The sequence below is a fragment of the Fusarium phalaenopsidis genome, assembly GCF_050370095.1.
Source record: "Fusarium phalaenopsidis strain FUZ10S chromosome Unknown contig_32302, whole genome shotgun sequence".
NCBI classification, from domain to species: domain Eukaryota; kingdom Fungi; phylum Ascomycota; class Sordariomycetes; order Hypocreales; family Nectriaceae; genus Fusarium; species Fusarium phalaenopsidis.
Genome location: NW_028145405.1, coordinates 2,942,403 through 2,968,003, shown reverse-complemented (window position 1 = coordinate 2,968,003; position 25,601 = coordinate 2,942,403). Strand labels below are relative to the sequence as shown.

Here is a 25,601-nt window from a genome sequence, read left to right as displayed (position 1 = left end):
ACTGAAGAAACCTCTACAGAGCATCTGCACTATGAGTTCACCAAAATCGTTTGACATGATTTGGAGCGTGGCCTTGGGCGACGGAATCCAGTATTAATCGTCAAAATGGGAGGGCGACTTCCTGAATGTCGGGTGAAGCAGCCTCCGACAATGAAATTTATTGATTGGGGTGAATAATTTCCGCAATACTTTTGACATGCTTGCTAGAAGGATACCTAATCTTAATCTAAAGATTATCATGGAAAGACACCAGGTGCTTAGCAACGACAAAGTTTAACAGTGCAGCCTGCGCAACCTTTAGGGACTTCAGGATCGCGAAAACATCTTCTAAACAGACTACCATCTGAAAATGGGTATTAGCCTCTATGATATGCCATTTTCCCCATATCGCTACCTGGCATGAAACATTACAAGTACGGGGGCATATGTCCAAGGCCAGATGCCCCGGTTTTGAAGGCCATAATAAGCCCTACTGCCCAAGCTAAAACAAGAAGCCAGCCACAATAAACCAATGCTCATAAACAACGACGCCTAAACATGCTCCTGTACTGTGAATCCGTCATTATCGGTTCTGGTAAATGCCAGCTGTGGCCCCATTATCGGTGAGTTGATGGCTGGCGTCAACCGCCTGTAGGTGGGGACCTCGTCCTCTCTCCCCGTACATCCAGGCGCCGTAGGCCTCTGAACTCCGCGGGAAGGTGTAGTTGGCTTGTGTTTGTGATTGATCCCAAGTCTCAAAGCCGGTCGGGGGCACTGCTCCGGCCGAGAGAGGAACAGCCGTATCCATACTCGTTGTGGTGCCTGCTTCAAATCCCGGAACCATGCCATCCATCGCCGGAGTGTAGACATCGGATAACGTAGAAGATCTCCGCTCGTATTGTCGGCTGGGGGCCATCAGATGATACTGAGGTGTATGGTGGCCAGGCATGGGCTCGCCACCATAGGACATGGATCGTACTGGGGGCGCGTAATGAGCCCAGGCCATGTCTTCGCGAGAGGGGGGTTCTGAGCTTCCGGATGCCCAACCAGCCGACGCTGGAGACACAGAGAATGGGGAGAACTGGGCACTCATGGGCGATTCTGCTGGGTAAGATCGCCAAGTCGGGTTGGGCTCTGCTGTTTTTGATGTTGGGCTCTGGGATGAGTCTGCTGGCACCCAGGTAGGTACACTTTGGTTACCCATCTCAAACGCAGGAAGGTTTGTCGACGATGGTAAGGACACTTCACATCCCTGTTAGTATCATGTGGCCCATAGTTCGAGAGAGATGACTTACCTCTCATTTCAGGTGGGAAGCCCTCATTTCTAGGAGCTTCCGTAACTGTTGGAGCTGTGACGGGTGTCACTTGTGCTGTTGGTGGGCTGAAAGGTTGCTTCGATGATTTAGGTCGCTCCGTTGGGTTGCTAGTAGATGCCGCTGGCGATGATGAGGCAGAAGATCCCTTAGGCCCGGCCGAAGATCGAGAGGTTTGCTTCGCTCGTGAGTCGTCCGGTGGTGGCTGGTCTACCGGATAGAAACTGCATTCCTTCTTCAAGCGGATACAGTTTATGCATCGACCTTGGACATCAGATGGGGATGGGATACATCTGATCTTTCGACGCCGACAATGGCCTTGGGTGGGTTAGCCAAAGATGAGGACGACGGCAAACCAGAGATGAAACTTACCACAAGCTACCGAGGTGCGATGATATCCAAGCTTGTTTCTCTTCTTTTCTCCCGAGGTACCCATCTGTTGCTGCTGAGCTTCTGTTTCTGGCGGGTGTAAATGCGTAGCGCTTGACGTTGAAAATGGCCCCTTGGAGCCCATGTTGTGGTCTTGACTGGGCAATGGTGCATCATGGACATTGGCCATACCCAAGGAAGAGAGCTGCTGTTGTGAAGGGACAGTGTAAGATGGCACGTAGCCTGAATGTGCCATGTCCATCTCATTACTGAGAGGAGGCAGAGGTGGGTATTGGTAAGACATGACCGAAATCATGGGCACTGACGATGACAGGGGATCCGTCACCAAATTACCAGAACTAAAGAGGTAGGGATTCGAGTGACTGGATGATGGGATAGCGAGGGCCATGGAATAGGTCCTGTGGTCCAGGAGATGAGTTGTAGTATCAGGTTGGGAGGCCAGGAGCTCTTGAAGGCATGAGAAATATAGAGTTGGTCGCAAGGTAGATAGGGTGGTGGCGAAGTGGATGGCTCTAGGACAAGGTAATTCGCGGGCCTGGAAATGATCTCATAGAGAATGGCGAGAGGGCGGCATGTATTGGGCGGCGATGCAAGAGGCTGGAAAGAAAGGCACTCGTGCCCTATCGTGCCTGTAGGTATGCAAGACAGAGAGGCGTGTGACAGGCCAGGGGCCAATCGAGAATGCTGTGCAGGTGTCTGCTTGCAAAGGCGGCACCCGCAGCTTTGAGACCCAGAGTTGGCAACAGTAAGCTTGCCAAGTCAAGTAGACGACAATGAATCCGTGCTGAGACGCCTGCGAGCCGGTTGACGAGAGCGGAAGGGCCGAGATACCGAGCACAGAATATGGAGACGAGAACGAGAACGATGGCCTTGCCCTGGTCAGGTTCAGTGCGGTCCCCTTGAAGTATTTGAATCCTGTCCCTGGGGGGCAGATCGACTTCTAGTGTGAGCCAAGGTCAAGGATCCTATGCTTTCAAGATGGCCAGCGGGAACTAAGCCAACGAACCGGGGAGGGGGGGTGAGGAATCGCGGTGTCGAGTCGGAGGGTTAACCGACTAGCACGCAGTTCCTGCTGTGGGTATTTGGCCGCTTAGTACCGACGACTAAAATGGTGGATATGAATGGGTGGTGACAACAAGCGTCTGGAGCGCCACCGGGGGGTAATATTGGTCAGAGGCAGTTGGGGTGCAACCTGAACGACATGGGCGTCTATCAACAGACCAAAGATCGACGATGCCTGAGAGTTCCTGCCGTATTGTCTTTCGTTTCTTCTCCGAGTGTCTTTGCGCGGTTCCCAGGGTGGCGGCCGAGGCCAGATATAAGAGAGTCTGTCGTGGATCAATGGACGGATATGATGATGACGAGCAGCCAAGACCTTTCTTAGCCTAGGACGTGATGGGCACGCCGGAGAAAAGGAGCTGGGGGTTCAGGGTGTCGTGCTGACTGTGGCATGGCATGGCTTGAGATATCCAACGACGACGTCTTGATAGTTTCCTTAAATGGCCCAGTCTAGCATCTGAGAGGGAAACACTCTGGAAGCTATTTCAGGCCCATAGACGCGGTAGCCTCCAAGATCGTATGAGAAACGATCCGTCTAGGGAGCCCTTGGACGTCGAACCCCGATATAGAATCCGTGACCACAGATCAAGATCCTTTGGAGTTTCAGGTAAGCACGCTATGCGGCACCTTGAATCGTGGAGCGGCTCAAGCACCCACTAGGGCTGTGGTCAGTGATTGGGATCTCAAGGCAGTCCAGCCAGGCCCATAAACAGACCCGTAGGGATACGTAGTGTGTATATCCGTACCAACGTCCCTCCTTCTGTGAGGGTTATTGTTACGAGCCTCTATCCCTGTATACGAATGCCGTGGCGGCAGGGCAGATGAGTTGCGACCCCGATACGGAAGCGCCCTCCTGCAAGCTGGGCTCGCGGGTGCCAAGATTGCATGGACCACAAAGCACCACCACTGTCCAGTCGGCCAGTCGACATGGCTGATCTCCCATCTCCATCTCCAGCCTCTGCAAAGCGTCTGCCCGTCTTTGGTCCGAACCCCTGGCAATGGGGTCTCCTCTGGAGGGCAGATCAAAGATGGGGGCCCGAGGCATCATCGTGGAGATTCCATCCCGCAGATACCCTCTTCTAATAACGAAAGAGAGAATTTCCAACTGCGGCTGCGTCCAGAGCGATCCCACTTTTTGTCTTGCACTTCTTGGAGAGTGGTCACCAGGAAGCCGGTTGTTGGTCCCTGCTCCACTGATCTGAGTCGTGCCATAGCATCCAAGGGGCGCGTTGCGGATACATACGCCTCATGCACAATTGTTGTCTTTTCTCTTCTCTCCGCTTGCCTGCCTCTGTGGACATTGGTCGGGAGAGACAAGCGCCGATAGAATGATCAGACTTCACCATCCGTCAAGCACTCGCACATGTGTTTGAAGTCTAGATTTGGACACCCACTCTTTGGTAAAGAAAAAGCAATGGTCATGCTCATGTCCAAAGGGACCAACTGCTTGTTTGCGACGGCGCCACCCAAATCCAAAAGATGGACTCCATGTACTACTGCAAGGTGCCGTTGCTCGTTTCCTTTTTTTCTCCTTGTTGCTCTCAAGTTCTGATTGCTGTGGAAATTCCGGGTAGATGGAGTTAGCGTGATGTCGTGTCTTGGAGCCACTCCCCGTCAGAACTGAATTGACCAAGATGAGTGAGTGACACAGACGCGTCAACATCCATGGATCCTAGCTGGCGCCGATGCGCGCTCCAAATTACGGACAAACAATGTGGCCGACCAACCCGCAAAGTCACCCCCAATGTGGTAACCGGGGCCAGAACAAGGTTCAGCCCAAGCGTTGCTACACTGCACGCCGTGATCAGGGAGCTTGGGGCTGGGTTCCTGAGTCGCTTCAACGGAAGCGTTCTTGTTTAGAGGTTGATCTGGCGTGTCTGTGCGTCTCCCTGCTTCATGCCCTGACAGCTTGAGCCAGCCAGATGCAAGAACACTACCATTAGCCGTTAGATAGCATCTCTGGCTGGAGCTGCCATCACCCCTCTCCCGAGCTTTTGTGATGCCTTGTGGATACGGGTATCGGGTCGTCGATTTGTTGGGAGCAGGAACCAGCGAATCCGACAGGACAAACACGCTGCCAGGCGACCCCGTTTCCGACTTCTCCAAGCCTCAAAGAAATCTCTAGGCGGGGAGCCGGACACTGGAGGCGAGAGCCCCTTTTCCAACTAGCCCCGTAAGCGGCCATGGCCCTGCTAGGACCCCAATGAGGGAGAAAGCTGAAAGAGCTGAGGCCGCATCTGAGGCGAAGGATCACGCGCTGCCGGGCGCTATAGTGATTCTGGCAGGCCTGTGTGGCTCTGACAGGTTTCGGTAGTGGTGGTAGGTAGTTTGGTTGCAGCGAGCGCGCCATTGAACAACCGAGAGGACCCCTAAAGATGGGCCGTGAATGCAGTTCAGTTCGGGGGTTCCATCTTTAGATGTTGATCTCTTCGCATCGCATCTTGAGTGGAAACCAACCCGGGGACAGCGACGATGCTAATTCAGGGGCATGGCATGGCAGGGCAACAGTGCTGTAGTGACCGGGATGGCTGGAGAGTTCAGGTTGCTCCCGTTGGAGGTTCAGGTGTCAAGCTGAGGGTACTCCCGCCGCTAGCTGAGTCGGGGCGGAGCAAGCGAGTGGCTGGGAAAGCGAGTGGCTGCAAGTGGCGACAGCGGCCAGCAGTAGACTGACAGGAAGAGAGTCGAAATAGGCTTCATCAGAGCGGTTTGGCCGCGATTGGCGTGCGACGGAACCGACGAGAAGGCAGAGAGAGCAGATTTCGCAGTCAGGTCAGTGCCAGGCCAGTGCGATGAACAAGGAACAGGGCACCAAGCAGGAAAGAGCAAGGCTCAGCTTGGCAGGGACTTCAGACCCACCTTCTGGGAAGGAAGCGACGGGAATCGGCCTCCCGCATACGCACGTGCCCTGTCATGCCCCAAGCTTCCTCATCGGGAGGCAGAGATCTCTGTAAGAGGTGCGCTATCTCTCCGCTTCCGCTGTCTCCTCCACCTCACCCTCCCTTCCCCTCCCCTCCACCAAATGGAGGCCACTTACCAAGTGCCGGCCCACCCATCATTCAAGGATCGTCCCCGCCTAGGCAAGCTAGAGAGAGCGACATTTGCCATTTTTATTCTCCCATTCTCAACTCGTCCATTGGGAGCTGCCGACGCACCGCTGTACCACATTCTCAACCCCTGAGGCGCCCGTTCTTGGGCCTGTCCTCTTGCCTCAAGGTTCCCTCTTGCGCAGCTTACTCCGTGGTAGTTTGTGGAGTTCTTATCATTTCTCACATCGAACGGTTCGAGACAATGGTCCGATGTGGCCATTGCGAACCTGACCAGGCCAGGTTGAGAGATGCCATCATCCTTCAACCTTCTTTGCCTAGCACACGCAGAGAACCTGCCAGATCCAATGACGGGACACTGCATTCTCGGAGTGGGTAAACTGGATGGGCTCCAGTAGAAATGTACACACCAAGCCTTCAAGTCTCAGAGGGCTCGAGGATACCATCATCTCCCTCTCTTCCATCCACGGCCTTTGAAGGTCTCGACCAAACACGCAACTGGCTTCCATTTGCGCTCCAATCTACTGCAGAGCTGTCAGACACACAGCAGATTCTCAGCAGGCATGTCAGTTTGCGTCACTTCTCACAACAGGGAACGCACCTCTCCACGAGACCATTTACGGGGGCCTGGTTGATCAAGATCCACCTTGATCTGATGAAATCTTGCGTCTGGTCGGCTCTCCGGATTTGCGGATGGGATGCAGTCGCAATTTTTTCCAGGGCGTCTGCGGCAGTCTGTGCTCTCCACCCCCTGTGCCACTCAGCTGGGAGGCAGAGGCAGAGGCAGACACTCTCTCACCTGGCGGTGATATCAGTATACACCTCATGTTACATGTACGTGTTCCCTCTCGTGATTCTTCTTGGCGACGCATGGTGCTGTCATTGATCGAAACACCCAGAGCAACAGGGCCTCAAAGCTTCACCCAAAACGGACGCAATGACCGAGCAGGGATGACATGCTTTCAGCACATGAATCGGATGGGATCAGAAAATGCCGACCAAGGTCGGACTCCTCTGTCAGCCATTAGTTATCTTCTACCAGGGTTTTATCCACTCGGATCGCCCAGGCGTTAGCCTCCCTGTGAGACAACACACTCCTTGACTTGTACATTCCAGAGGATTGTACACCTCCCCGTCTTGTTCCGAGAACTCGAGCTACGACCAAGCCAAGTCTCTTCGTCAAAATAATGGGAAATCGAAACTGCCTCACGCCAGCGGCGGCTGGGGCATTCAAGTGCCATACAGTTCTCCAGTTCTTGCGGGGGCCACCACGGAATCACAAGTCGCCGGTTGTTGCCGCGAGCAAGACCCTGACTCCATCGTGTCTTTCCTTTGGTACCAAGTACGGAGTTCTGACGCGACCTTGCTGACTCGGTTATGTCTTGCCAAGGCCAGCCCTCTTCGCTCGGACAGGCTGGATGTTACTGATCAGAATCCAGCTATTGGCGCATAATTTCCGTTACCCTCCTCCAACAGCCGGAACGTTACGCCAAATGCCGGTTCAAGGGCTGCAATAGCGTCAAGCAGCAGCGACCGTTACTCTCTCGAGTTAGCCATTTCATTACTGCCGAATCAAGAGCCCGCGCGAGTTCTTGCCGTTCTGACCGGACGATATCCGTTTGCCACACGGCTAATGTTGCAACAGTTGAGAAGATCTTGTAGCATATTATCAGCGGGGTGGCGTATCCAGCGCCGTTGGTGGCTCATTGCTACATGGGAAATACGTCTGCCTCTCAACTTTCCCATATCCTCGTTCTCAAACGATTCGCGCGAACAAGGGAGGAAGACAGACATGCAGTAGCAGCTCTACATACCTGGATGAGCTGGAAGTGACAGCACCTTTCGATCTGGGTGGGAAAGGATTGTCAGGCCGATCGAACACCAAGCCCTGCTGGCCCCCAGAGATAAAATGACCGACTGCATGAGACGCCACCGCTAGATCGATCCACGAGGTCTTAGATCCCTGATGGCTGCAGCCCCTTGGACATTCAGGAAAATGTCCGAGGGGCGTCTTGCCTGTTCCAGACTCTGACAGTAGCCCAAGGCCTGTGACTTATTCAGCTACAGTAAGTCTCAGGTCCCCCGCGTCTTTGGGGCACCGTCTGCTCGCCATCTGCTCGCTGCCACAGGGAGGGCTGATTGTTCTAGTCCTTGTTGAGCAGCCCGTCGTTTCCCAGCGTTCCCCGAAAGACATTCTGGAGCGGTAGACGATCTTTACCGGAATTGGAACAGGTTCTAGGTTACCAGAGCCCCCACGCTCGGACATTAACGAGATTTCCCCCACGTTCACAGATCCAGGCCAACCTGCCATTCACTTTGCCTTGATGGATTGGCTGTTGTGAGGAAACCCGACAAGGTTATGAGGTGTGACCTCACCGAGCTTTGATGGCGCACGTTCATCCCAGTGCCTTTCATTCAACTAGAGGCAGTGTCTGATTGGAGACAAAAGAGCCTCGACCCTTGAGTCGATCTGAAGGCCACTTGGCTTGTATGGTCACCTGTTTGAGATGCTCTATTTTTCTGCTCACGCGCTTTCTCTCCCCTTCAGAGGAAGCAGTCCCGGTCTTCTCTTTCGCCCACCACTTCACTTGTACAGACGCCGGGGGCCCGGTCCGAACATGCAGGAACAAGTTGGAGTGGCTCTAGTGGCGGGCGATGAAAACCGGTTGCACTTCCTACCGAGACTACGAGACTGTTGGTTCCTAAACTGGGTTGCATTTGATGTTGCGGTCTCGTTTAGCTAACCCATTTGGGGATTTATTGCAGTTGGATAGACTTTATGTTTTCTTTTGCGACGCCTAGGTTGGTAGGCTGGCTCAATCAGTTAAGATCGACAACTAAGGTCTGCGACACCATGTCACTTTGGCTATGGAGCCATTGATCCCCGGGTCAAGAAATATCCCAGGAAACCGATTTCTGATTATCTCTCAAGCCGCGGCCCTGGTACACGGAACCATCAACTTCAAATTCCCGATCTCCCTTGCAACGGATTTTTGCTTTTTGGGTCCTTGGTTGGGGAGGTGAGGTCTTACTTACGGTCAGCGACCTTTTCCTTCATTATCTTGAGGGGCAGCTTCGGAAAGGGTTGGCGATGATCAGGGTTCTTTCTCGGTTGGCTCACTTCGGACTATCTAGCAACTATGTTATTTGGTTAACCCTTTCGTAGCTCGGTTTCCCGGAAGCCGGGAGTGATGGTACTCACTTAGACCGTCTATGGTCGTCTACAGTGATCATGAGGGTAAAGTCTCAACTCTATCGAGATGATGGGTACCCCAAATATGAACGTGGTTGACGCGCGTTCGTCGCTTGCAGCCCCTAATGGTCCCTTAGTGTCCAGGGACCAACACATAAGATCCTCTAATATACTCCCCACAGCCCCTCCTCATTGTGACAGATTCGAGATATCATTTTGTCGGCCAGGAAGACCAAGTTCTATCATCCATCTGAATATGACAGACACCCCTCTAGGCACTCCACCAGACAGCCAACTTCGTCTCCCCAACTAGGCGATTGATCTTCTTAGCTTGATCGGCTAAAACAGGGAAGTTAACTAACATCACAAGACCAGGGTTTACGCCTGTTTCTAATCTCGCCGAGAGTTTAACGAGGATGCGCGCCGACGAGGGTGCGAGTGAGATTCCAGTAGCTCTACAAAGGCAAGCGATTTCCAATTGGGTTTGCAGTTTCCCTATCGACGCATGCGTAAGATCATGCGAGGATGAAAGTATAGGGCTCTTGGTTGTGAGTACGGAAAACTACCGACTTTTTTTAAAGTATGCCTTTTTCACTCGCCAAAGGATGCTTTTGAAACCCTTTTACGCGAGGCGGCTGTGCTTGAAGGATAACGCCGGATCGAGCTGGTACCGCTCAACGGGTGGAGATACTTTTCGATCCTGCACTGCAACAACACTTTGTCTCACAGAAGTGAGCAAGAGGTAAGTACTATGAGGTTCCATCAGTCGTGGTCCTTTTGACAGGAGGCCACCAAGTTGGAACGGTGGGTGTGTCTTGGTTTGGCCGGGCTGATGGATTTACCCTACAACACATTTGAGGCCCTCCTTGATGATCAACTCCCCATGCAGGAAAGACCATGATTCTTGGCCCAGTCACCACATTTGAGCTGATTAGGGTTCTGTACATGCCATCCAATGAAACCCATGGCCCCGTGGTTGCGCTGCAGAGGGGCAAGATGGTTGGATAAGTCGTAAGCGATGGTGAGGCGAGTTGACACTCAGTTCGACACTCATCGGACGCAGTGACAAAATACCACTCATCCGACCTATACTCCAGAAATCTGTAGACTAACACCATTATACCCCGGTCGAGCGTCTTCAATTGTCGCACATGTGTTCTCATGACTGCGTTGATGCCCATCCTCGCTCAAGTTGTCAGCGCCTGTCACTCCAGCGATACCTCCAGGCCTTGGGCCAGACTGTATTTTCCTTGGCAGTACCTCAAAACATGAGCTCGATAGAACATTATGTTGACCATGATTCAGAACCAGACGCCATAAAATAGGAAGACTGATACCGCACTGTGCATCTAGGTGGCGGATGGCAAGACACTTACAGTGTGAACAACCGGATATGGAGCGAGCACTGTGCCCCAGTAATTGCGCCTGCAAACAAGTCGGGTTGGCTGACAGGCCCGACACTGTGGCCCAACCATCATCATCAGTGCGGCTGGCTTCACAAACAAGAAATCGGAAAGAAGAAAGAGAGAGCGGGAGGACCGGATGAGAAGCGGCTCCTCGACGGATCCAAAGCAGAAAGAGGCAGGAAACATCGAGCGCAAGCATCGGTCAAAACATCTCCGCCATTCTTCGTTGGTGGAGGGCACGCCTCTCGTCTGCACCCCGCCTCTCAGCTCAGCTCAGTTCAGCTCAGCCCGTGATCCATCATGAGCGACCTACAGCGAGCCTGGGCAAAGTCCAAGTATGGCATGTCCAACGACATCTTCAACGAGCTGGACGAGGAGCAGGAGACTGATCAGGTACCTGAACTTCCGGAGCCTGTGGACGACGACTCCTCGTCTGCATCCTCGGCATCGTCCGTCTCCTCCACCGGCACCGTCATCCCATCGCCGAACCAGAAGCTATTTGCTCGACCTCAAGGGTAGTTCCAACGCATCTTGCTGAGAATCCATGGCGGGACTGACACTTCGCAGAGTCGCCCGTGGTAGGACCCTCGAGCAGATCCCTTGGACCACCTACTTTGAGCGAGAGTTGTCCCTGAGGTCGGAGCAGGACCCCGAGGTGGTCTATCATGCCTACCTGACATCGCCAGTGGACAAGGGGCCACTGTTTGTAATGCACCATGGAGGAGGATCCTCTGGGCTGTCGTTTGCCGTGGTGGCTTCTGAGATTAAAAAACGCCTGCCCGCGGCTGGCATTCTCGCCCTCGACTGTAGAGGTCACGGGTCGACGGTCGTACCGGGAGACGCGGCACTGGATCTGAGGCTGGAGACACTATCGACAGATCTCTTCAACGTCATCCAGCTGACCAAGTCTGAGATGAAGTGGCCAGGGATGCCCCCGATCGTGCTCGTGGGACACTCCCTTGGTGGAGCCGTCGTGACTGACCTGGCCAAGACGGGCCGGTTGGGAACATCGGTCTTGGGGTATGTCGTGCTGGATGTGGTGGAGGGCTCAGCCATCGATGCTCTGCAGAGCATGCATACGTACCTATCTACGAGACCCTCGGGATTTGCGACGCTGCAGGCAGGTATTGACTGGCATGTCCGATCGCGAACGATCCGCAACTCGATCTCTGCCCGGACGTCTGTTCCTGCACTGCTGGTCTTTGATGAGAACCAAGACCCGACACGTCCTTGGAGATGGCGGACTAACCTGGGCGCAACGCAGCCATTCTGGGAAGGCTGGTTTGTCGGCTTGAGCAAGAAATTTCTCGAGGCTAGAGGAGGAAAACTGCTTCTGCTGGCTGGGACTGATCGACTTGACACTGAGTTGACCATCGGCCAGATGCAAGGTATGTCGGCGCTATTCAGTGACACCGCTTGAGACATTGGGTACTTACCAGAGTGTGTGTACAGGGAAATACGCCTTACAAGTCTTTCCGGAAGCGGGCCACTTCATTCATGAAGATTTGCCAGAGAAGACGGCGGTGTCGCTGGTGGACTTTTACCGCCGAAACGACCGAAGCACTCTCGTATTGCCCCCCAAGGTGTCGGAGCTGCTCAAGCAAGGGAAGAGAGTATGATGTGCAGTCACAGTCACAGCCACGAACAACCAACATGCGTATTTCTCGAGTACGTATTCGCACTGGCTGTAGGGCTGCGCTATGAATCCGGACCCTCGGAAGAGGAGCGACCAACAAGCCGGGGTCAGGTCAGGGTAGAGCTGCGGGTGGGCATCGGCATCCATGGATGGGTAACACAATGGCATGCAGGTGCAGGCAGCATCACGTACATGTTGACGGGTGGCACCAGCTGCATTATGTCCTTCCTTGTGCGACCGTGACGAGATTCTGATGGGTGCCGTGCCGGGGACAAGACATGAGGATCCGCGGGAGGAGGCGTCTATTGAGCATGGGGCTAGGTACATGTAGTCTTTTGATTGTCATCCATGGAACTGGCCTGGACCCGAGATAGAAGCGAGCTGGCGCTTATAGACTGAGGAATAGCAGACAGGTTGTTATTGTCAATATTTGAAGATGGTATAGTTTAAGGCTTGGCATGGGCTGCATACCTATTTGTGATGGTTGAATGTCGTTGAACACATAGGTAATAAGCCTGCATTAATGAGGCATCCATGGCTGCTATTGAGACGCCATCGTCAGTGGGGAAATTAGCCTTGAGCGGGACATGTCCTCGTGGATAGACGTCCTTCCCATCCAATGTGTGTTTCTTATTGATTCCAAGGTTTGATCTCTTATTCATGGATGACAATCCTACCCAACAATTCGAGCTACCACGTACGTAAACTGTAATTCCTTGTCCAACCCTGTTGAACTTTGTCGTACTCGCTGCAATAGTCGCTGCTAGACTCATGTGCCGGCATCAAATCTCCCCGGTCTAGAACCCGTGGAATTGCGACGAGGCGGCGATTGGCTGGGTTTTTGGACATCATTGGGGAATGGCGCGTTTTAGGCCCATGATCCATGATTTCCGGGGTTGGCCTTATAATTAACCGTCGCCCTGCAGCTGGGGACCTTCCGATGACCCCGAAGGACCGAAGCTGATGCCCTCAACAACCTTGTTTTGAAGCATACAAAAGCCCAAGCTCTCTCGTCCGTCTTTTGCTGTCGCTGTTCAATTCTGTTCTTCAACAAAGACATCACTATCTGCACGGTTCGCAATCTGTTCATCATGAAATCTACACTCTTCATCGCTGCCCTCTTCGCGGGTCTCGCGTCTGCTCAGCAGGATAAGCTCCCTACATGCGCTGTACGTGCCCCCCTGATCACGACCGCAATCTCACCGCTCGTCGCGTGAAAAGTCGCCATTGCAAGCTGTGTATCCTTTTATTTACTAACTTTTGTCTATAGCAACCCTGTGTCGACAAGTACACTACGGGCAAGGGCATCGCCGGATGTGGCCAGTTCGACTTCAAGTGCATCTGCAGCAACGAGAGCTTCCTTGACGGCATCGCGTGCTGTCTCGAGGACGAGTGCGACGAAAAGGGCAAGGAGGCTGCGGTCGACTACGCGAAGAAGATTTGCTCCACCTCGGGCGTCGAGGTTCCCGACGAGGTGGTCTGCAAGGACTCGGCGAAGGAGAGTGCGAATACGAGCGCGAGCGCCGCGAGTGCCAGTGGTAGCAACACCGCCGCCAGCGACACCGCCAGTGGTACTGCTGCGGCTACGACCGAGACTGGCACCTCGACAGAGACCAGCGGTAGCGGTGCCGCTGAGACCAGCTCCGCTGATAGCGGCAACGGTGCTTCGCGCGGAACAGCGGCTGGAGTGCTGGGTGCCGTCATGATGGCCCTCGCTCTGTGAGGGACAAGCCTCCTATAGAGATCGAACGGATGTTGCTTGGGATGGGTGGTGGGAGTTGTTTGGAGAGAGGGAACATGTTTAACGAAAGGAAGGGGTAATACTATCGACGGCGATGGGAGAGAGCTTCTTCTTTACAACATCAAGGTTACAGAGCCAGCCATGTATACCGGAGAGACTATACGGTTGCCGCAAGGCCGCCTTTAATTACGAATGGATTTACGTTGAAGACACATGGACTTGGGTTACGTTTTGATATGCTTTGGGCTGGCATCTGCTGAACGAGGTCGAACTACCAACACAGCAAAGGATCATAACTTCAGCTCAGAGAGATAAGGACATGCCCTCGATGGTATGAAGCATCTAGTGTAGAGCTCCAAGCTGTCGGTCTGGTGGGTTGCTTCTACCTCTTTTATCTCCTGATCTATGGCAAGGCATGCCCACATCTTGTACGTCGAACCAGCACTTACACCAGAACCATGACACCATTTCTTATCCGCAACTCACCTCTGTTCGGCCCTATCGATAATTCTTCCAATTTATCCCTTGCGCCGAGCCAACCTGGAGAGATTGAGCAGGCCTTTTGCTGGCAAGACTGGTTAAAGGCCCCACCAAAGGTCCCTGGGCCAAAGAGAGCAACGCCAATGGGTTCCTGGGACCTGAAGAGACGACCCCGCCAACAACGTCACTGGAGAGAGGGTGAGAAGTGGTGGGCAACCCCACCAAGACGGACCCCCCAAACAGTCTCTGACCATGAAGTCACCTCTTATTCTCTCTCCACCATCATACCTCCGTTTCCCTCTCGCCAGCTGACCGTAGACGCCCTCAACAATGGCTCCCAAGACCATCATCGCGCCCTCCATCTTGTCGGCTGACTTTGCTCAGTTCGGCCATGACTGCGCTCGCACCATGGAGCAGGGCGCCGACTGGCTGCACGTCGACATCATGTAAGTACGCCTCCATGGCGGACGAGTCTCTCGTCATGTGCGATCGAGTGCTGACTGCTGAGATAGGGACGGTCACTTTGTCCCCAACATCACCTTTGGACCTCCCGTCGTCGCCGCGATCCGAGGCCACGTCGACCAGCCCACCGAGGCTCTCGGCAGAGGCACCTTTGACTGCCACATGATGATTGCAGAGGTAAACAGCACTCTCTAAGCGTTGGATAGAGCATGGGCAGGGGCTAATTATGGGGACATCAGCCCAAGAAATGGGTCAAGGAGTTCAAGAAGGCCGGCTGCAACCTCTACTGCTTCCACTACGAGGCCGCCTTTTCCAGCGACGCCGAGAGTCCCGAGCAGCAGACCGACGAGAAGACCAACCCCAAGGCGCTGATCCGATATATCCACGACAACGGTCTGCTTGCTGGTATCGCTATCAAGCCTGATACCTCTGTCGATGTGCTGTGGGAGATTCTGGAGAACGCCGAGGAGCAGGAACGACCTGATGTAAGATCTCGCCTGGATGGCTGTGACGGGAGAGATATTGACATAAAGTTATAGATGGTCCTGATCATGACGGTTTACCCCGGTTTCGGCGGACAAAAGTTCATGGCCTCTGAGCTGCCCAAGGTCCAGGCCCTCCGAGAAAAGTACCCCGAGCTCAACATCGAAGTCGACGGCGGCCTGGGCCCCGGCACGATCGACCAGGCCGCGGATGCCGGTGCCAACGTCATCGTGGCCGGCAGCGCCGTGTTCGGAGCCAAGGACCCCTCCGAGGTCATCTCGCTGCTGCGCAAGTCGGTGGATGACCGCAAGGCCAAGTAAGTTGGGGAGTTTATGGCGTGCGTGTGTTGTGGATAAGCGATTTATAGACGGGAGTTGAGCGATGATGTATGTGATGAGAGATGATTATACGCGAAAAAGTTGATTATTCTAGGGATTCTTGGAGAATAGATTCCAGCCTACCTACTGTTGAGTCTCTGACTTTTGTCTGCTAGTGTTTCCTTTCATCCCGTCTCCCTGCTTTGACCAGCTCTTTTGGTATGATGTTGCCTATTCGAGCTTATTGGTAAACTAAGCGCCAGCCTCGGCGGCTCTAGCTGGGTCTTAAAGCAAGACCAATGCAAACCATTGACATCTGTCTTGGAGTTGGATCCTTCTCATCTCAGAGCCATGAGTCTGCCAATGTTGTGCAGGCGTCTAGGTGCATAATCCATGCATAATCCACTGTGCATCATGGTGGTTCAGGCGATCAGATAAGGCGGTGGAGCTCTCGAATCATCATCATGGGAGCTCCGTGTTAGCGCCCGTGGTGGCTACAAAAGAGTACAACTCGGTGCAGCAAGCAGAGACACTGCCAATGGCAATTGACCTGTAATATGTAGGAAATCGATCTTGAGAGACATTTTTAACAACAAAGAAATCTTGAATTGACAGAAAAATCTTGTGGCTGCCCCCCTAGCCCGTGTATTTTTCCAATGCGACAGATAGACGCAGGGTACAAGGGGCGCGCGCGAACCGCCCATGGGATGATGGGTCGATTTTCGGAGCCAGAATTTTTATAGATTGGCGACGTCAGCCCATCTTTTTGCGACTTCGCACACTCCCAACGCCCCGAAATTCTTCTCCTCCAAAACTCTTTCATCCGCACAATTTCTGGTTGCAAGAGTCAATTGCCCAGGGACAAGATGAAGAGAAAGGCAGACTCCCGCGCCCATGCCTCGGCCGCCATCAGCAAGAAGCCCAAGCCTTGTGCGCATTCTCAATTCCTCCCCCCAAGCTCTCCCACTAACTTTTGACGGTGTAGCTCTCAGCGCAAAGGTGGCCAAGGAGCGCTTCCGTGCCGGGCTCTTTGACAAGGACGTGCTCGACTCGTACACGGAGCAGTACGCCGAGTCTGCGCCCTACAAGCATGCCGTCATCAACGGCCTCGTCAACGACGAGCTTCTCCGGTCGGTGCGCGCCGAGATCAAGGCCAACGTCGAGTTCACCCCCAAGGAGACCGACATCTACAAGATCCACCAGTCGGGCGACCTGGCCAACCTCGACGGCCTCGACGACGAGTCCCTCTCCAAGCTCCCCTCGCTACTCAAGCTCCGCGACGCCATCTACTCCGAGTCCTTCCGCGATTACGTCTCCCACATCACCGCCTGCGGTCCCCTGAGCGGCCGCAAGACCGACATGGCCATCAACATCTACACTCCCGGCTGCTACCTGCTCTGCCACGACGACGTCATCGGCAGCCGCCGCGTGAGCTACATCCTCTACCTCGTAGACCCCGATAACACTTGGAAGCCTGAGTGGGGAGGTGCCCTCCGCCTCTTCCCCATCCAGGAGCTCACGGACAAGGACGGTGAGGTCGCGAAGACCCCTCTGCCCGATGTCACCAAGGTCATTCCCCCGGCATGGAACCAGCTGAGCTTCTTCGCTGTTCAGCCTGGTGAGAGCTTCCACGACGTTGAGGAGGTCTACCACGCCGCCACCAAGGAGCAGCTCGAGAAGGACGGCGGCCGTGTCCGCATGGCCATCAGCGGCTGGTTCCATATCCCCCAGCTCGGCGAGGAGGGTTACATCGAGGGCGAGGAGGAGAGGAACGCAAAGAACAGCGGCCTTATGCAGCTCCAGGGCAACCCGGCCCAGTACGACATGCCTCAACCCCAGGTTATCAAGGTCGACAGCTCGCAGTCGGGCCAGGAGGGCTTCGATGAGGCTGATCTCGAGTTCCTACTCAAATACCTCTCACCCACGTACCTGGTGCCTGACACCCTGGACCAGATCTCATCGCACTTTAATGAGGTGTTTGAGATCACCCTGACCGACATTCTCTGCAAGAAGTTTGCCAAGCGCCTTAGAGCCTATGTTGAAGCTGAGGAGAAGAAGCCTACACCCGAGGACACCCCCACGATAGAGAAGACCTCATCATGGCGTGTTGCAAAGCCTCCTCACAAGTACCGCTACCTCTACCAGCAACCCAGCGGCCCTGACCAGCTGCGCACTTCCCAGGAAGAGTCGCCCATCACGGAGCTTCTCGACATCTTCCTCCCCAGCCGTCAATTCCGCCAATGGCTCCAGATGGCCACCAACACCACCATCGAGAGCGCAGACCTCCTAGCTCGTCGCTTCCGCCGAGGTCTGGACTACACCCTGGCCACCGGCCACGAGGGCAAGGCGCGCGTCGAGATCAACCTCGGCTTCACCCCTACACCTGGCTGGGGTGATGATGAGGAAGAGGAGGAGGAAAAGGAAGAAGCTGAGAAGAACGGCAAGGAGGTCAAGACCAATGGCAAGGGCAAGGGCAAGGCCGTTGAGAAGGATGAACCCGCGCCCAAGGAGGCCGACGAGGTCGGTGGCCAGGAGATCTTCATGTCTGGCGACGATGACGCCGATGAGGACGCTGCCGTGTACAAGACGGGCAGCGACGACGACAACATCCTCTTCTTCCAGGCTGCCGCTTGGAACAAGATGACCATTGTCCTGCGAGATAGCGGCGCCCTCAAGTTCATCAAGTACGTCAGCAAGAGTGCCAAGGGTGACCGATGGGACATCTCGGGCTCCTTTGAGATCGAGGAGCAGGACGACAGTGACGACGAGAACGCTGACGCTGGCGAGGGTCCTGCGCCGGACGAGTCTGAGGAGGAGTTCCAGGGCTTCTCGCCTGACGCAGCACAGAGCGATTCTGACTAAGGAAATGTCTGCCATATCGCGACGATAGATACCATAAAATAAAAAGCAAGGCAATGATTGATTTTGATTTGATTTTGAAAATATTTGTATTTCCCACCTATCCAATTTGATGGTGCTCTTCTGCGTGATATGCTCCGACTCTCATGGTATCGTAAAATGTCAGCTCTATGAACTGGTAATCGCTGTCCCCAAAATCCTTCTATGGTACAAGAGTTCTCTTTGGAACTCGGCCTGGCGCACGTTCCTGTACGCAGTTGGGCACTGATGGATCAGTTCCCTTTCATCTCTTTGCCTGCTTGCTTCAGCTAGGACTGCTCAAGAGATATGGTTGTTATCTAGCCCGAGGTGGATATCCTACACAATCCTTAAGCTGGCTCCAACTTGTCGTTGAATAGGTTTGCAACCTCCGCCTGCAATAACTCCGTCACTCCCTGCGCCTCTTGAGTTCTGCCTGACTGAGTCAGGTGATTGACGGTGTCATGTCCAAGGAACGCAAGCCAGGAGACAACGCTCAACTTCTCAGGCCTCGACTTCTTAGGCCCAACAGCATGCACCAGTCTCCGTAGCCTCTCCTTGTCCTTGAAGAACTGGAGCGCCGGTACGTGGTCGGGATGTGTTGGGTGATAGAGGTGAAGGTGAGCCCGTTCCATGAGGAATGGCTGTGGTAGACGATCAGCCGTGGCGATGTGGGCGTCGAAGAGCTCTTCGGATGGCGCGGGACGGCTGTAGGCCTCGACTGTGGAGAACCACGAGACCGACCTCCACGAGGAGACCAATAGTTCCGAAAGAAGAGGACTGGCTCTGAACATTTCCTGCGCTTGCAGCATGGTGGAAATGCCCGAATCCAGGTTGCCGTACTGGGGTTGGCATTTTGTCCGGACAAGCTCACCGAGAAGATGAGATGCTCTCTTCAGGCGCTTCTCCTTGGACAACTTGCTTGAAGGATCGTAGATTGTCCGCGATAACCACTCCCAAGCCACTTCCTCCATGCCCTCAGCAACCAAGAATGGGGCCAATGTTCGAACAAAAGTCTGGTTGTCTAGGAATCGAAGATCTTGTTCTGCGCCGCACGATTTGAGCCATCGCACAATACGCGCGGCTGTTCCTGCCGAGGCAAGACCTCCGAGGCCAGGCTCCTGTGCTTGTAGCTGCTTTGATTTGGCAATCATACAACCGATGGCCGCCTTTGGTGTCATCAATCCTCTAGCCACGGCATGATCGAAAACCTCCATGGGATCGCGTTGCGGAGCGACCAGCGCCGACGTAGATATTTTCGTGGGGAATGTTGATGTGACATCCTTGTTATAGCTGAAGAGGGGATTCGCGAGGATATCCTTCAAATGCCGGTTCGTAGCGGATAATCGGATAGGCTTGGGCGGATCGGCATGTTTCGTGGCAGGCGGTGGGCATTCGGAGGATTCTCCATATTCGCGGTCGAGTTGTTTTCGAAAGGATGTCTTGAGACCGTCGAGCAGTTTCTGAGACTGCTGTTTGGACAGGGGGAGGGGTTCGTGGTAGGAGGCGAAGAGGTTCTTGAGCGAGTTGACCGATTTGGTGGAAAACATGGTGGACGATGGTCAATTGGGATAAACGGGCAGTAATTTTGGTGGCAGACCCTACCCTGGAAGAAGCTGACTCGACGCAATCCACGTAATTATCGCGTACTCGGGAACGGGGTTGGTGTTTGCGATAGACGCATTGCGGTCATGCGGCCTCGACGTTCAAACATGATGCCATCGTCGAACGAGACGCCACAAAGCGGGGCGGAAAACGTGTCATGTGATGCCAGGGGCTTGTCAGCCTCAAGTGGCTTTGGGGGGGATGTGAATGTGTGAACCGCCGCTCAAGCAAGGAGCTCAGGTGGGCCCTGACGCAGCCCCCTGGCTTGAAATTTGGACCGTCGCCAAAGTACTGAGACATTCACAGCCACCTGTTCTGTCTCTGGGGTTGCCTGGCGGATGCGGCCTGTCGGGTACCGATACCTGAGCCAGAGACAGCCGCACCGCACACAGCCTTAGAAGCGCAAACAGCCGGCATGCGTGATAGGACTGGAGCGACAGCTACCGAAGTCGCTGAGATACGCGGCACCCTAAAATGACGAGACGCGGGCAGATCCAATGGTCGCAATCTCCAATGGGCGCAATAACAGGGCAGCAAGGCCTCAATTGAAGTAGGGAGTCGGCAGAGTCCCAGAGGAGGAAGGCGAGGTCTCGCTGCATCAACTTGGCATATCTTTTCCCTGCGAATGCGACGCTGTCTACTCCAGCTTTGAACTCGATCCCTTTGTGTAGTAGGTGGCAGCCAGGTCTCGTGTGGGCCGGAGACGGAGAGAGCTGGCTGATCCTTGATTCGACCCGACTTGGGGCTAAACGAGCAAGGAAGGTCAAGGTTCTTGTTGGTCTTGGTTCCAGGTTGCGCAGGTACCTCCCGTCTGATCTCCAGGGCCGGTGGTCGTAGCGATGGATGTGGCACAAGACGGACGGCAGCGGCAACACAACGCAACGCAACGGGCAAGCATAGACTCTCGCTCTTCAGGATGAGAGGCTCCCGTCAGGTACCCATTGTTGCGCCACCTGGCAAACATGTCCAGGGCGATCTGCTTCCGGTCAGGGCAAGCGTCGACGCCGACGGCTTCAATTGGACAGAATGCCAAGCTGGCCAACTCTGGACGCGATCAGTTGAGTCGAGTGCCACCACCGGCATTCGATTGAGCCACCCACTGTAAGAGGGCTGAGAGACAGACTAGACAGCGCAGGTGGGCGCGGTTGTCGCCTGAGTCGACGTGTTACCAAGGGGCGCCAGGGCCTGAAGGAGCCTGGTGGAGGGACCTGACCTGGGAGGGGCACTAACCTTTGCAGCACAGTACAGGCAACCCAGGTCTCAGACTGGGACTGGGGCGTCACCACGGGCCAGCCGCTAGAGGCAAAACCTTCGTAACCTGAACCTTTCTTCTGCCTCTGGGGAAAACCTCGTGCCTCTTTCTCCTCTTCCTCTTCCTCTCCCTTTGCCCAGAACCTTCCACACCTTTTCTCCATCTCCCGGCCTCTCCTTCATCGACGCCTTCACTTGTCGACCACGGATTCACGGTCGACCCCTTCCTCCCACCTGCCTGTTGCTCCCGCAGAGGACAGCTGACAGGCCTTTTTCCCTTCCATTGTTTTCCTCTCTCCACACTTTGAGCCTAGCTCTCCTCCTCCCACCACACACTGCATACCTACGCACACTCAGCTCATAACCAACCACAACAAACCCATCTAATGTCCGAAGTGACTTCACGGACGTCCGCCTCGCGCGGCAGAGGCTCCGGCCGTGGTGGTAGAGGAGGTTTCGCCGGTCGAGGTGGCCGTAGACCCAATGGCGACAAGGCCGACCACAAAGCCGACGACTCGCTGGCTGCATTTGAAGACGAAGGCGACTTTGGCGAGCTTCGAAAGCAATATGGCGACAAGACATCGGTAATCCGCGAGATGTTCCCTGACTGGTCCGAGGCCGATGTCCTATTCGCCCTCCAGGAGACCAACGGCGACGAGAACGAAGCCGTCACTCGCATCGCTGAGGGTATGTGTGGCCTTTTTTCCTGCCCTGCCTTGTCCTCTCTCACCGCACGCGGCCACGCTACACATCCAAAAACTGCTGGAAGTCGCTGCGCGCCCCACGCCCTCGCCCTTGAACCCACCACACATGCTGATCCTGCTGCTAACCTGCGATCGTCATAGGAACCATTTCGCAATGGGGCGAGGTCTCAAAGCCCAAGAAGGCTTCCCGAGCCAAGGCCAAGGAGCAAGCTCCTGCGCCTTCGAACGACGCGACGTCTACCGGTCCTCGAGCCGCCCGCGGCGGTCGTGCTGTATCTGAGGGACGCGGCCGAGGTAGAGCTACGGATCGAGGGGGTCGCAGCACTCGCGGCCGATCTGCCCATGCTGCTCCTACCAACGGCGCCCGAACCAAGGAGAACCAGCAATTGTCTATCCCTACAGAGGAGTCATCTGCTTGGGGTAGTAATGAACCCAAGGGTGATGTCCCAGAGGAGAAGGAAGTTCTGTCTGAGAAGCCCACACCCTCTGCGAATGTCGAGGCCCCGAAGCCTGCCGCTCCTCCGGTCAAGACATGGGCGAGCATGTTGCGACAGTCGACCGTTCCCAAGGCCCCGCCCAAGCCAAAGGAAGCTCCTGCACCTAAGCCCGCCCCCGAACCTGTTGAACCTGAATCTGTTCCCGAACCTGTCGAGCCCGAGCCTGAGCCTGAGGTCGCCCCCGAGCCCGAGCCCGCACCTGCCCCTGCCGTTGCCGAACCTGACGAAACCACCCCCGTTGCCGATACCATTCCTCCCTCCGATGTCCCTCATGTGGTAGAACCCGAGGTGGCTCTACCCCCCTCCAAGGACGAGCTCACCGAAACAAATCTTGAACAGGTTGTTGACGACTCTAAGCCACCTCCAACTGGTACCGCAGCAAGCACCGCCGCTGACTCTTGGGACCCTCGACAGAACCCTGCCAGTGTTACTGCTACACCTCTCTCGGCTGCTCAACAGCAGCATATCCCCCCTCGACCTGACGCCAGCGGTTTTGCCGCCACTGCCGCTAAGGCTACCGCTGAACGAACCACCCGTACTCCTAGCCATCATCATCACCACCAACGACGTGTGCTTGACCAGGAGGAAGCTGTGCGCATGCCTGGCAACCGTGAGGTTGACCGCGCCGCTGTCCAATTTGGAGCTTTCAACTTGGCCGATGCCGATGAAGACATTGATGGCGACCGAGAGGAGCCCGAGACTCGGGCTCAACCCCCTGCCGATTCCCCTGTTGCTCACCCTCGCACCTCCCTTCCTCCTGCTACTCAGGCTGCTGTCCCCGAGGCTTTCGCTCAGAAGCCTGCTTCTACTGTCACCCCCATTGCGGCCCCGACTGGTATGCTATCTGACCTTGGCTCGATCCTTAGCCTCGATACTAATACCTCTGCAGCACCCGCTTCGCAGACCCAGGCTCCGGCTCAGGCCCAGGTACCTGGCCAGGCTCCCGCCTCTAACGCTCAGCAGTTCGGTCGCTTCGGCCAGGCCGGTGCTCAGGAGGCCGCCGCAGCTCCCCAGAAGCCTCTGGATCCTTTCAACCAGCAGAGCACTCCTTCTTCCCAGCCTCCGTTCGACAACTTCCCCACGCAGACCTCTCAGCCCCAGCAGCCTGGTGGCGCCTTCAGCTCTGCGCCCAGCGACTATGGCTCATACTACACTGCCAACCAACCCGATCGCAACGCTACCTACGCGTACTACAACCAGCAATTTGGCCAGCAAGGACAGGGACAGCAGGATGCCACTGCCTCCCAACAGCGACCTTTTGCCGGCTACGGAGCATCACAGGCGGATAACCTCAGCCAGTATCCTCAAAGCGGCGCGCTGCACAACCAGCCCCGATTTGGCGGAAGTGCGGCCGATGCCCAGAACAGCGGCAACAGCACCCCTAACCCCACGACCCAGGCTCAGCAACAGCAGCAGCCTCAGCAGCCTGCTCAACAGCAGCCTGCCCAGGGATCGCAGCCGCAGTCACACGGCCAGCAGTATCCCGGCTACAACCATCCCTATTACAACAGCCCTTATTACCACCAGTACTACTCTGGATATGGCCAGGGCGGATTCGGCCCCTATGGAAAGAGTGGCATGTATGGACAGCCGTACGGCATGTCGCCTAATGCGCCTTATGACCACACGTCGTCCCCTGCTGGATTCGGCCAGTCTTCTCTGCACCGCGATAGTGGCCTGGGTTCTGGTCTTGGTGACTATGGCCGTGTTGCTACCAGCCAGGCTGGTAGCCAACCCGGTCTCGGAGGAAGCGCATTTGGTAGTGTCCACGACAGCTTTGGACGCAGCGCCTCTTCGTTCCAGTCTCAGGGACAGTCGTTCAACAGCCAGACACAGCCTGGCAACGCTGGTTCGACTGATGAGCTGAAGCCGTTTGGCGAGACCAAGACGGCTGCAGGCCCATCCCCATCGCTCGGCGGAGCCCGCCCCGGATCGGCCACCAATGCCCCGGCCGCTCAGGCCGGTCTCCCTCCGCCCCAGAACTCGCAGATGGGCGGCTACGGTGCTGGATACCCCAGCCACCTCCAAGGTCATGGCCTGCACGGCAGTAACGCGTACGGTATGGGCGGTAACGCGGGTGCCAGCCAGCAGCATGGCAACAGCCCCTACGGATCTTACGGCCAGGGCTTCGGCAGCGGCTACTACGGCGGTGGCCAGCAACAGCAGCAGCAGCAACAGCAGCGCGGCTGGGGTGGTAACTACCACTAGAGGAATATGGAGTACGCCCAGTTATTGAGGAATGCATTGGAGGAAGCGGGCGTAGAGGACGACGACGATGACGCATAATCAACATGATGCATGGGGCTCACGGGGTAGGGCAAGGCATGGCATGGTAAAGCAAGGCAAGGCAGGGCAAGGCGAATATTCTCTCAACACTCCTCGATGTGTCTACGTGTACGATTGTTTTCTTTTTTTCGAGAATCACCTCAAAAGATCAAGGTGGCATATGGCAAATGGAAGGGAAAGGCAGGGCGTTCGTTTCCGCCGTGGTCTTTATTTGTTTTTTCTCGCGGTGCTCTGCCGGACCGGAATCAAACAACAACAACAAGAACGAACTGGGATTGCGCGTGTCTTTTAGTGTCCTCCCCCTCGCAACGCTCTGCTTGCTTGCTTCTTTTGATATTTGGTTGTTTTCGGGGGGAGGGCTGCAACAACAAGCAAGGCAAGGGCTGGATTTGTTAATTGGGAGACGGGGGGGTTATAGTTCCTTTGCGGTCTGTATTCTTTTTGAAATGGAGTGGAGGCGAGAAAGGAAAAGGGCGTGCAAGGGATGGATGGGTATGAATGGGCTGGAATGAATGGGATGTGACGATATGGGTGGAATGGCAGGATAGGACATTCGCCAGACACACGAAACCCGAAGCGACGTGAAGGGAAGCGAAACCAAGCGAAGCAAAGGGATTGAGATTGAGAGATCCTCTGATTATGGGCTCGAATCCAATGAAGTCAATGAAAACCAGAAAACTTGATGGAGAAGGAAGCAAGTTGGGTTCTCGTGATTGACGCGTGATGATGATGTTGTTCCAGTCGGAGTTGTGATATAAAACCGAGGAGACAAGATCAATGCTTTGAAATCAAAGTCATCTTGGGCGTTGGTGTGTAACCCGAACCGGTAGGATGTGGTTGATGATGGATGGAGCTACTGCAGGAGAGTTGAAAGCCAC

At 55.1% G+C, this 25,601-nt stretch overlaps 7 protein-coding genes across 7 annotated transcripts; 5 read left to right on the top strand and 2 right to left on the bottom strand.

The window, feature by feature from the left end:
• Positions 1-562: 562 nt before the first annotated feature.
• LRP88_08286 (uncharacterized protein) lies at positions 563-2,070 on the bottom strand (the record flags this gene model as incomplete). The annotated part of the gene is made up of 3 exons (XM_083244794.1): positions 563-1,221; positions 1,275-1,319; positions 1,665-2,070. The coding sequence occupies 3 exons, from the start codon at positions 2,068-2,070 to the stop codon at positions 563-565; spliced, it is 1,110 nt and encodes a 369-aa protein (XP_083099288.1).
• An 8,614-nt stretch (positions 2,071-10,684) lies between these two features.
• Positions 10,685-12,003, top strand: LRP88_08285 (phosphoprotein phosphatase methylesterase 1; the record flags this gene model as incomplete). The annotated part of the gene is made up of 3 exons (XM_083244793.1): positions 10,685-10,899; positions 10,952-11,772; positions 11,837-12,003. 3 exons carry the CDS (start codon positions 10,685-10,687, stop codon positions 12,001-12,003), a joined length of 1,203 nt encoding a protein of 400 aa, XP_083099287.1.
• A 1,108-nt stretch (positions 12,004-13,111) lies between these two features.
• LRP88_08284 (CFEM domain-containing protein) lies at positions 13,112-13,743 on the top strand (the record flags this gene model as incomplete). Its single annotated transcript, XM_083244792.1, has 2 exons — positions 13,112-13,189; positions 13,291-13,743. 2 exons carry the CDS (start codon positions 13,112-13,114, stop codon positions 13,741-13,743), a joined length of 531 nt encoding a protein of 176 aa, XP_083099286.1.
• An 828-nt stretch (positions 13,744-14,571) lies between these two features.
• On the top strand, positions 14,572-15,506 carry LRP88_08283 (ribulose-phosphate 3-epimerase RPE1; the record flags this gene model as incomplete). Its single annotated transcript, XM_083244791.1, has 4 exons — positions 14,572-14,687; positions 14,754-14,880; positions 14,943-15,188; positions 15,243-15,506. The coding sequence occupies 4 exons, from the start codon at positions 14,572-14,574 to the stop codon at positions 15,504-15,506; spliced, it is 753 nt and encodes a 250-aa protein (XP_083099285.1).
• An 863-nt stretch (positions 15,507-16,369) lies between these two features.
• LRP88_08282 (oxidative DNA demethylase) lies at positions 16,370-18,365 on the top strand (the record flags this gene model as incomplete). The annotated part of the gene is made up of 2 exons (XM_083244790.1): positions 16,370-16,433; positions 16,489-18,365. The coding sequence occupies 2 exons, from the start codon at positions 16,370-16,372 to the stop codon at positions 18,363-18,365; spliced, it is 1,941 nt and encodes a 646-aa protein (XP_083099284.1).
• Positions 18,366-18,730: 365 nt separating this feature from the next.
• On the bottom strand, positions 18,731-19,930 carry LRP88_08281 (uncharacterized protein; the record flags this gene model as incomplete). Its single annotated transcript, XM_083244789.1, has 1 exon — positions 18,731-19,930. One exon carries the CDS (start codon positions 19,928-19,930, stop codon positions 18,731-18,733), a length of 1,200 nt encoding a protein of 399 aa, XP_083099283.1.
• A 1,692-nt stretch (positions 19,931-21,622) lies between these two features.
• On the top strand, positions 21,623-24,645 carry LRP88_08280 (RNA polymerase II degradation factor 1; the record flags this gene model as incomplete). The annotated part of the gene is made up of 5 exons (XM_083244788.1): positions 21,623-21,923; positions 22,082-22,647; positions 22,718-22,725; positions 22,821-23,272; positions 23,327-24,645. The coding sequence occupies 5 exons, from the start codon at positions 21,623-21,625 to the stop codon at positions 24,643-24,645; spliced, it is 2,646 nt and encodes an 881-aa protein (XP_083099282.1).
• Positions 24,646-25,601: the final 956 nt, after the last annotated feature.